The sequence below is a fragment of the Lissotriton helveticus genome, chromosome 6 (genome assembly GCF_964261635.1).
Source record: "Lissotriton helveticus chromosome 6, aLisHel1.1, whole genome shotgun sequence".
Lineage (NCBI taxonomy): Eukaryota > Metazoa > Chordata > Amphibia > Caudata > Salamandridae > Lissotriton > Lissotriton helveticus.
Genome location: NC_136067.1, coordinates 1,324,698,268 through 1,324,710,072, shown reverse-complemented (window position 1 = coordinate 1,324,710,072; position 11,805 = coordinate 1,324,698,268). Strand labels below are relative to the sequence as shown.

General features: G+C 39.4%; 1 protein-coding gene across 3 annotated transcripts in view; it reads right to left on the bottom strand.

The window, feature by feature from the left end:
• Window positions 1-2,839: 2,839 nt before the first annotated feature.
• Window positions 2,840-11,805, bottom strand: part of SLC8A1 (solute carrier family 8 member A1) — a 1,060,009-nt gene continuing 1,051,043 nt past the window's right edge. For all 3 annotated transcript variants that reach the window (XM_078649052.1, XM_078649051.1, XM_078649053.1), the window contains one exon: window positions 2,840-10,222. In XM_078649052.1, the coding sequence (XP_078505178.1) occupies window positions 9,843-10,222 (380 nt within the window). In that variant the 3' untranslated portion in view covers window positions 2,840-9,842. The remainder of the gene's footprint in view (window positions 10,223-11,805) is intronic.

Genomic DNA, 11,805 nt, shown 5'->3' with positions numbered 1-11,805 from the left:
CTGCAGATTCCAGAATTTTTCATCACAGAAATGCAATGAAAATGCACAATTTTAGGCAAAGTTTGAGGTCTGCATGGCATTATGGGTAAGAAAACACTGTGGGATCCATCCCCTGGACTCCGCCGGTTAAGAAGTTTTCTGATTTTTTTTAGTTTAGTCTAGTAAGTTTCCGGGGCCGAAAAAACACAGCTACCTAAATTGCTAAAATAAGGTTGGTTTACAATGGAAATTCTTGAAGTGTCCATGTTTTGTTTTGGGCCCTTTCTTGTTGTGGGAACTAGGCTCAGTTTCACAACTGAGGTACCATTTTTATCAGTAGTCCTGGGGGTTGAAGGGTGATAGGAGATTTGTGGCTTCCTTCAGATTCCAGATGTTTTCCTCACAAAAATGTGGGAATTATGTGTGTTTTTAGCTGAATTTTAAGGTTTGCAAACTGTCTGGGTAAAGAAAACTGGTGAGAGCCACATGAGTCATGCCACCCTGGACTCTCATGGGTGTCTAGTTTTCAGAAATGTATGCGTTTGATAAATATCCCTGGGTGCCAGCTAAATTAGAGCCCAAAATGCACTACTACCACAGTGTAAAAAAAGTGTGCATTCTGCTCAGTGATCGAGGAGACAAGGCATGATAAAGTAAGTCAGATTATAAAGACAAATATACACCTATAGTACAGTGTAAGGATCACACTGTAGGCAGTCTACTAAAAGTTAGACTAGGTGCTTCTGGAAAAGGTGTGTCTTCAAAAAGAGAGAGTTCAATAGATGTATTTCTTTGTTTACAATAGTTCAATATGCTATATGATGATACCTCAGAAAGATGTTCATGGCTTGAGATGTTCTGATCACCAGTGTTTCCAGTACTGTGCTTCTTGCAGTGCTGCAGAAGTGGTTAGGAGATTGGTCAAATAGGTAGATTTTTTCAGATGGACAGCTCTGTAGGTTAAGCAGCAAATTCTAAATTTGGCCATATCTTCGAGTGAGAACCACTGTGGATCCATCGAGATGGGTGTAATGATTCTGAATTTCCTCTTGGCAATGTAAAGTCTGGCTCTCTGGTGGAAGATAGCTTTGAGGGACACAAGAGATAAGTGAGAAGTGCATGGCACAAAACAAGATGGACAGAATGCAGGTGTGATGATGACAGCATGAGCTGTGTTAATAATTGGGTGGGTGATTGGCTGTAGAGTAGCAGTGGACCTTTCGGCTTCCAGTATATTGTATCCTCTGTTATATATATGTTTATAATGTTGGTATGGTTATGTTGATGGTTAGTTAAACATCTCTGCCTTGCTCTGATGTGTGTTGTCCCGTGACGTGGAATGTGGAAGTCGAATCTTGAGGGTTGGAATGTTTGGTATAGTTGAAGACGGTTGACGAGCGGGCAGGTAGAAGATGCAGAAACCGGCAAGGGTCTACTTTACTCCCTGCGGTGACCGGCAAGGGGCTTCTATATTTGAAATAAACTTCAAGTATTTTGTCTTAACTGCTTGTCATTCGTTGTGTCTGATACCACACAGTGTGTTCCAAATGTTTTCCGTTTTTATCAAAAAAGGACATTTTAAAGCTGTTTATGTACACATATTATTTTGACTGTTTTTAATGCAAGATCATTTTTTTAATTTTCAATTGTGAATATGGCAATGTGAAATATGCCAATGGACTCTAATGGTCTATTTCTGTTCAGACCAAATAAAGTTATATTGGTTGATTGATTGACATTTTAAAGTGAATGTCAAACGATCTCAAGTATCAGGCAATCAGTAGTCTATCTTTGTAAAGCTAGTCATCTTTAATGACTCTAGACAATATTCAAGAATTCTAACTAAAACTACTATTATGTAGCCTCTGATGTAAATTTGTACCTCCAATTCGATCCTCTGTTGTTTAACATTTTCTCCACCACGTTTACATATGCCTTGATACATTTTATTAGACTGTTCTGTTCTTTAATTCACCATTTAGTGTAGGGTGACGAGTGTTTCTAAATGAAGACACTTAAGTGCTTTGTTCAGGGCAAAGATTTTGTGAAAATGTCAGTGCAGATCACAGTAATATGGCAAAATGGCCCATTTGCTTACACAGCGAAGCCTAATCAGTATTTCAAGGGAGCCAATGAGAACTTTGGGGATGAATGATCAGGTATTTGTGAAGGACAATGGTAGTGCTGCACATATCCAAGAAAAGCATAGGCAGAAGATTTACTGATAACTTCCACTGTGTTCACTCCAGTTAATTGACATAAACCAATTGCCTCTAGAGCTGGGCTGGTATTTTTGGCTCTTAAAATAATGTTCGTGTCAGTGACTGGGTCAAAATGAGTTTGTTTGGGACTGCACTTACATGGTGCAAGTTGTTGCATTCATTTTTGAATTTTTATCATCGAACTTTGACCCAGAGAAAGTGAGAAAAAGGTAGAAAAAAGGAATAAAGAACAGACAGAAGGTTGAAGAGAAAATAGGTAACCAATGATAAAGGTAGAATGTAGGGGCAGAGATTAAAGAGAACCCACAGGACTGAAAGAAAGTGGCAGAAAATGTAAGGTGTTGGAAGAAAGAGTCATGAGGTGGAATCTTCCGTAGGTAGACTTGACTTTTGGCGACCCTGTCATTCGGGAGGGCTAGAACTGGATCCCGAGGAAACCTTTAGGCTCATGTCCTTACTCTTTTATACATTTTGTGTTCTTGGTAGTTCATTTCTTCCTATTGAAGGAGATTCGAAACCCATAACACCTTTTTTATATGAAGTTGAGTTACAGGCTGGAACGTGAATGGAAATTGACAACTTGTAATCATGGACATAGTAAAACTGCTATTTAAAAAAAAATACAATGTTACGACCGGTTCAATCAGAAAACTCAAACTTTATTTTATTTCTTGTCAAAGATGCCATTTGAATGTGAACCGTTTACATTGATCACAGTTGATGTGCTGCCTTCCTATGTTTGTGCACAGTACACACATAAAAATAAAAAAGCAAAACAAAAAAATGAAAAATATATATATATATATATATAATTTGCAACAAACTTAATAACCATGAACAACCTGAAAGATATAATTTTAACCATCCCCACAAGGAAAGGTAAGAAAGAGCCCCTCTGACAGGGACAATGGTTTACAATACTTAATTACATTCCTAACTTCAAACCCTTCAATAGCAGGGTATTAAAGGTCTTCAACTAGCTGTTCAAAAAGAGTGCGAATCACGTTCAAGCAAATGGCAACACACGTTTCGTTCATCGCATTTCATTAAGAACACAATCTTCTCTGAGAGTCCGCAGCTCCAGTTCAGTGCAACGGAGGATGCACCGAAGGAGTGCACATCATGACACAGTGGCAGGCCGGTGGGGCTAAGTGTGGACATTAGCTACTGAGGGCGAATGCAGGCTTGGAATGGCTGAGTAAGCTGAATCATTTTGGAGCATTGATCAAAACATTCTTGGTCGTGAACATTATCTGAAAGTCTGGATGCAGCGGGTGGCGGTGCGACAGTTGACACACCGCCTTGATGCTGGTTGGCTCATGTGGAGGAGATGCCGTTATCCTTTCATGTGAACTATTGTGAGGCACTTTTGCCTTATGCAGCTAGGAATAAAATGGTAGCAAGTGGGCTAGACCCTGAGGAAATCCATGGGCAATATATGGCTGTCTGCTGCTTTCAAAGCGAAAGAAAGTTTTGAATAAATAAGACTGTGGTACATGAAAAGTTTGTCAATACCTGCAGAAAAAAGCATTAGCACAGCTAGCTTCACACATACACATAGGTCTGTGCAGCGAACATTAATTAACCTATTTATGGGAAAGGATGCTCATCAAGAAATTATACTTCCATGTGCTTGTCATGAGATTATGTGATTGTACAACTAGGTTTACATACAGGAGACTTTTTTCAGTGCTTCACCACCTTTTTAACTCTTTTGAGACGGAGAAGTTAAAAGCACGCAGTTTTCTCAACCAGCCCTTTGTCAATGCAACTCCATATTGTTACAGAGGCTAAAACTGCGGCCCTTTGAGGATCCATATCTGCAAGGAATGGCAGTCCATTTTGTATGGAAAGTCTGGTAGACTAATATTCACCATTGCTCAAATTGTTGATGAACGATATTAGTTGGCTAATATCAACCCATTACTTCGACCAGCACACCACTCCACATGATAAACATAGTTTGTTGTATCACTCTTAAGGCGTTAACTATTGTGTTCCATAGAAGCACACTGGTTGACCCCAGACACGTAGTAAAACATGATCTCCATGCAAGTTCCCTGGTGGACCCTTTTTTTAGGTCCTTTGGATGATGGGAAGTACACTGTGGTATAGACTTTCTGGCAATCTTCACATGATTTCATCAGTATGCAAAGTTCATGCCTAGCTAAACACAAATACTTTCAATGAGACTATTCAGCAAAAACATGAATTTTTTTAATTAGTCTGTGCCCTCTTTAGTATTTAGGTGGATTCATTAGTGCTCTGTGGTTGTGGATGGGCTTATAAGCAACATTTATAAAAGCATTTACCCTAAACAATCATGGTATTTGGAAAAAACGTTGTTAACTTGTGCCTTAAGTTGTAAATATGTGTAATGTAAAGTGCTAAATATTTTTATATGTACGTACATGCCTTGCCAAATTGACCAAACTCCTCTCGAAGGCCTTTCTTATAAGTGCCCTGGTTGCACAAGCGGTAAGTCCAAACCCAGACAATTAATGTCACAGAGAAGCTATAGCTGCTGCCCCATGGTAGATGAGGCTGCTTCTAGGTAACATTGCTGCACCATCAGACTCTGACTTGTGGCCATGGGTTGTGCATGCTCTGAGTGTCAATTCACCAGAGAAAGTCTCAGCTATTTACTACTGATGGCACAGTAGGAACGGTCTAATTTGCAAGGGGCAAAACAGACCAGTCCGGTCAAAGATGTTTATTTAGAGAACAGCATACAGATCTCGTTGAACTGCCTGCACATTGGGTCATCATAAAGAACCCCATCTGCTCTCTGGGAGGGGGCCACAAAGTCTGTTTCTGAAATGAAGAATACTACTTAACCGTGCTCTTCAAGCTCTGTTGGGCTCTCAGCCAAAATAGTTGAATTTGGGGAGTCACATAAATGGTCCACCCAGCCATTGGTCCTTCATCTTTATCACAGGGGGATAACATTCTATAATCTCTCTGCAACTGGGTATTACGCTTGAATAGATAGACCATCCGCGAAGGTCAACGTTATTTCTTTTGAATTTTGGTCCTTGCTATCTTAAAAATTAAAACACTGCTGCTATTAAGAGAGCAGGTATCAGGTTTTCTTCTCAGTAAAGTTCTGTCATGATCGATAATGAACTAAGTTATCCTAGGCACCCTTCTGAGAACATGACCCTTTAGGACAGATAAATGGAGACAAACAGGGGACAGAAAATGATCAGATACCTTAGGAACTGCAGGCTTCCTCTCTGGCTACCCTACACCTTTAAGAAGTGGGATTTTCATCAATGGATAGCTCCACAAAAACAGGTTTGCTCGGTTGACAATCAACATTGGCTATGATGGTGGTCTTAATTGAATGTTTTCATTTCTACATATTTAGACTTTTTCTATTTTACTGAATATGTTTAACAATTTAATAAGCCTTCATAGGGCAACATTTTATACTGTTGCCTATTTTACTCCCATTCAAATACTTTATTGAGCTTTTGATATATTTGGGAGGTGAGGGGAAGGGAAAGGAGAAGGAGAAGAGTTAATGAAGAGGGGCAGGGGTGTGTGCTACTTACAAATAGCATTCAACATATTATTGGGATAGAAGCAAGGACACGTATCTTCAGATCAGAGGATTCTCGAAAGGGAACTGAGACCTACCGACTAAAGTTGTCCTTGGAAGAGAGTTTCTCAAAACTTGGGGCTTAGTAATTCAAACCGAGGCAAGAAAGTGAGCTTTGTGAAGATTCACAACACTCATTCATTAATATTTCCAAGGTCGGATTGATACAGAAAATAGGCCTGGGCACCAAAATAAAAGTGGCCCAAATTAGTGAATTAGATAACTAAAATGTGGCCCAAGGTTGTTAATTGGGGCTGTTTTCAACTTGTAAAAGACACTGTAGCTGTATTTGTGGTTTGTACTATATGGAAGATTGCATGAATTTAGGCTTGCTGCAGGCAATGTTTGTGGTAAAAACAGCAAAAGTACCAGTAAAAAGCGTGCCACTAGATCATAAAATAAATAACAAACAGTCACACAATCCAGCCTAAGTACAGGCATGTCAGACCAGTCCTTTAAGCATTACATGATTGCCCTATAGACCAGTCCTATCCTGTCGATTTGTTAAAATTTTCAAAGGCAAATTCTTATTCTGAAGAATCCATCTGTGCCATACACCAGGACAGGTGATTTTAACATACTTCTCTGGCATGCTGTAGAAACCTTAAAGCACATAGAAACGCTACACTGTATCTGTTAAGGATAAAATTAGATACATATGTTTTTCAAGCATTGTGCCAGCCTGCACATTTCGACCTCCACTCGTATATCCTTCTATTAGAAGTTCTGATTCTAAGAAACACCCTCTGTGAATGGCAAGGACAAAGCGGTGATACTTGGTTAGAGAAAGATGTGAGCTTTTATTGCCACCTTTACTATTTCTGTGTGTTGCAAAACATTATTGATAGTCAACCAGCCAGAGCATCTCACTCTGCCCACCTGCTTGTTAGATGTCTTTTGGGTGACAAAAGATAGTGAGTTTTAATTAGGACATGCCTTCAGTTTGGATATTAGACATCCATGAGTTGTCTGGATAGAACTTGAGCTCACTAATCGGAGGGGGCACCCACAGTAGACAAACATATTTGTACTCTTTACTCAGTCCAGAATTGCTAACTATCTCCCAACATGATCCTTTGTTTAATGATGTCTCCTTGGGCTTTGAAAACTGTTGTGCCATCATTTACTAACTGTCCCCTTTAAAGTCTCAACCTCCCATGTTTTCCTTTGAGGTTAATTTTGAGACATTTTATTATGTACTCTTATGGGTCTTGACAGAAGGGTTCTTTTGTCAGTTATCCTTGTTCTGGTGAATGTTACAGCTGAGCAAAGAAATCTTTTTTCTGCAGGGGACTGTTGGAGGCATGCTTAGGACGCGTAGCTTAATTTAGAGTGGCCAACAAGCACCAGAGCTTGGAGAGTATGTCAAGGTTTGGGTAATAAAAACAAATTCAATCGTAAAATGTCATGGACCATAAAGATTGTTATGGGGAGACTTGTTTAAGGTATGTGCAGTAAAAAAAATTCTTCATTTAAACACCGCTACTGTCATGCAGCTGCAATGCCTAGTAGTGTGGCAATGAGATGCATGAAGCTCGATTTAGTTGTGCTGTGAGTCCAGAATCCACTAATCTTCATCAAAGGCATGAGCTGGGCAAAGTCTAATTCAGATCACCTTTTGCAAGATCAAAATATAGCAATGGCCCTTGTGGTCTCACCTTGATTGGAATCCGGGAACAATAATGTGGCAGCAGCGAAATGATGGAATGTTGCAGGCATGCATGCTCACAAGCTCCCACTGACATATCACCAGTTCAAATATTGGGCATCTACAACCCTTTCTTTGTGGGAGCTGCCAGACACCTGCATTTTCACCAGGTATTTATTTGCTGATATTCAGGACAATTTCCCAGACTTCCCTATATTCCCTGGAGTTGATGGGCTGTGCTCTCCGTTACATGGTGAAATCTGAGTTTATAATCAAGGTGTAGCACAATAAAGAAGATATGATTTTCCATAACCTTTGATTACAATCAAAATGCTCTCATTGTTCACAAATATAAATGTTCTTGCCAAATCTGAATCGTGCATCCTTCAAAATGTTATTTTCACAGCAATTTTGTGTCATCATGAATGAGAATACATTAAAATGCTCTAGAATGGTTCATCAAGACATTTTGTCTACGATGGTGATCGGATCAAATCAGCACAATCATCTATATTCATTCTAGGATGGGATTTAACAAACGTCATAAACTGTGTTATCACACTTCTCATAACAAACGTACCAGAATATTTTCAGGCAAAAAAGGCTTGGCATAGAAGTATTCATGAGCATAATGATATCTTCTTGCAGAATAGTGAACACTAAATACAATATTCAATCAAGCACTAAGACTTGTTTTATAAGAATTGTCTTTCTTGTCACTGTATAGCGGTAGTATCTTAACAGGTATGGCTACTGAAATGTGTTACTCTATTAAGTAACCATTGACTTCATTGTCTGGTCTTATCAGTCATGGGAAGCCATTGTTGCAGTCTTGGGTTCTGGATCACCATTGATACCAGACAGACAATGCAACGTGTCCCTTGATAGCGTAGAGGCTTTGCCGGCATTGAACCAGTAAGTAACAAGATAGGAAAGCATCCAGTATCTATGCCATCAATTGTCCCAGAAGATAAAAAGAGCAAAATGGCCGTAGAATATAGTTATTTTTCATTAAGTCACTTGGGCCATCCATTGCACATTGGGAAAATAAGCATCAATACTGTGGAGGGACATGAATAGCCCAAGTATTCATTACAGGATCAGGTATCCATCGTTCAATTCTTGAAATTCACGATTCAGATCTTTGCACTTGCAGAGCTCCAGATTCCACTTCATCGAGAGTCCATAAAAGTGGACAGCTTCTGGGGAGAAGGGGCTAAGAAATTCATGCCAACATTCACCTCTGCCCCTCTGTCAGTTATTGCTTTTTTTATAAAAACCCACATGCAAGATCCTTAACCACCCGTTATACTTCAATCCTTCGTCTGCATTGACCAAAACAAACTAACAAAATGAATCAAGAGAAAACAAAAGCACACGTATCTTGGACATTCGATTGACATTAACAGCGATATCACTACGCTACAGTATATACAGATATGTTTTGTTTCATTCATGCACATTGTTACAAATACCACAACAATAATCCCAAGCAGGTGTATGAAAGAAGAGCAGAGTTTCCAGACACAAGTGAGGACTTATGGGGAGCGGTGCATAACATTAAGGGAGGGGAAACTGACAGAATGCTGCCCAATGTAAAAAAAATAAAAAAAAAGTGGGTGTCAACAGGGGAATTTGCTGCAGCACACTCACATAGGGGTTAGGGGCACTAGTGTTTCTTGGCACGGTGGCGGGTGATTTGCAGTCACACAACTTGTAATGCAGTAAAAGTCAACACATTGGAACAGGTGGTGCATTTCAGCCAGTAGCTACAAACAGATACACTAGGTGGTACAAAGCAATGGGGAGTCGTACATGAACAACTGAGGGCTTGACTTCATGTTGCCAGAACATAAACACATCCCAAAAAAATGTCAGCTCTCCGACACCAGTGCCTTCTGCAAGTTCACTTCAGAAAAATGATGGGGCCCAAACTGCAGTGGTTAATGCTCCTGAGGCGCGTAAGTCTTTAACCAATTCTGTCTGATCTCAGATTTCCCCTCACCTCTCCTTTTTTCCCTCTAATCATGTTTTACAACACACCCCACACCCACCACAAACTAAAATCTGTCACTGGTTAATCTGGCTTCTTTAAGAAAGAGTCTATTATAGCATTACTATTTTTCATTTCAAAAAATAAAAGTAGTCATCCATTGTAGTACACTTTGTAGGTAAGGTTGCAAAGATGGTGTTGCATCCATTCCTTGTTTCACAAGATGCCCCAAAGGCAAGAACCTTACTGAACTCATACCTCTAACTAGTATAAGGAATGCCCCACAAAGATACATTCCATCAGCAGGTAAGTGAAAATGGCAAGAGTCTTTTTCTTTCTCTGTTCGTTATACATATATTTATATATATATAATTTTTCTATATCTGAGGGTTCCGTTTAGAAGCCCGGTATGTGGCAATAGGCTTCCAGAGATGAGAACAAAATGTACAGGAGCCAGAGCAGGGTAAAAAGAGCAGTGGTCAGAAGCTTTGCAGTCCGCGGGCCGCCCAACTCTCCTCCGGCAACATCTGGTCTCCGTCGGTAAAGCAACACTCCCACATTGATGAACGCAAAAATTGTGAAGAGTGTGACTGAGAAGGCCAAGGTGCCAGGCTGGACTTTGAATGGCTCTCCGTGGGCCGCGTGGTAGATGGCAGCAATGGACCAGGCTACACCAATCCCTAGAAAAACATTCACAGCATTGCTACCGGTGACATTGCCAATCGAGGCGTCTGCATATTGGTCTTGGGTAGCTGCTACTTTGCTTGCAAAGGTATCTGCAGAATAAGAAAAGGGAGCAAATTAAGAAAGACACATTTATGAAATTGTACACTACTAGCCAGAACTGTAATATCCATATTCTGCCTTAATATAGACTCCAGAATATCATGCTGCCAGAATATCGTAGACAAACTACTGAGGACAAAAATATTGAGACGGTAAGTTTATATAGGTAAGTATACGTTTACTAAACTCCAAATATATGCATCTTGACAATATATACATCTTCAAGGTATGTACATGTGGAGCTAAGAATAATATATTTATATTCATCAGTATGCTTTTATTGATATTTTGTTCATCTGTATTTTGGCAACGATATATTGGTGGCACAATGATTCTGTTGTTGATATTTTGACACACAATTGTAAACTTTAATAACTTATTACAGTTGAGTTGTAAACCAGTAATGCTTGAAGTTAATACCAGAAGAAAGACAGGTCACAGAGAATCATTGCTGCTGCACTTTTGGCAATGAAATCAAGGACAAGCTTTTCACCCTTGTATTCACTTTTTCGGAATTGGACAGTGAGCAGCAGAAAGGAGAGATTTATGGCAACATATTAATTTTTAGCACTTAGTTCTTTACGAGAAAGAAATACCTTCTCTGTATGTTTCTATTCATACTGAGTTACAGCCCTTTTAAAATCCAATGTCTGTTAAACTGATTCTAATATGATTTTGCAGCGAATTACCAGCTCATTTTTGGGATGCATGAATATGCACTACAAAGTCTTCATGGTGGCAACTGCGATGAATGAGGTTTTGTAGAAAGAGTGGTGGTGTGGCCATGTGTTATAAAGAACAAAATGCACTATGCTATATTTTAAAAGGATATTTCAAAACCCCTCAGACTTTCATGACTTTTAAAAGAACTTGCCATTTAACTATGTACCTCTATTACATGGGACTTCTTGGTGACTTGAAATATACTTATATTAAACATCAGAGTGTACTTTATCCCATACAGATACATTCTGATCTGGGGCACAAGTTACCAGTGCAGTCAGCTCCATAAATTGAGTGTTGCAATTGAGGGATTGAAAGCAAGGTTTTGGCAATGACAATGTTTTGTTTTGTATTCCTCTAGATTTGTGTCCCAACCTCATTTTTCTACTTTGATCTCCCAAACAACCCTTTCTGACTTCTTCCTTCATGCGTCCTTCTTTTGACTCATCACAAACCTCATTTTACTACGATGATCTCTCTAATAACACTTTCTAGTCTCTTCCCTATTCTATCTCCCCATTATCCTATTCAATCCAAGTAACAGACTTGCATGTTCACTGCTCAAATTAAAGGCATATTTCCCCATACTAATTCACCACTAATCCTTTTTAGGTTCTGGATGTGTGTCCTACTCCCCAAAGAGCACTTCAATGCCTCATTAGAGGTAGTAGGCACTATATAAATACAAATACAATTTAAAATAAGATCAGATGAAAACCGACACGTGTGCACTTGCAGGACCTCATGCCCAGAATGTATTGTATAATTTAAGGCTTCAGGATCCACACCCTTTCAAAGTCCTGAACTAATGACTCAGTGATAGAATGGTTATATCAACTAACCAATATTC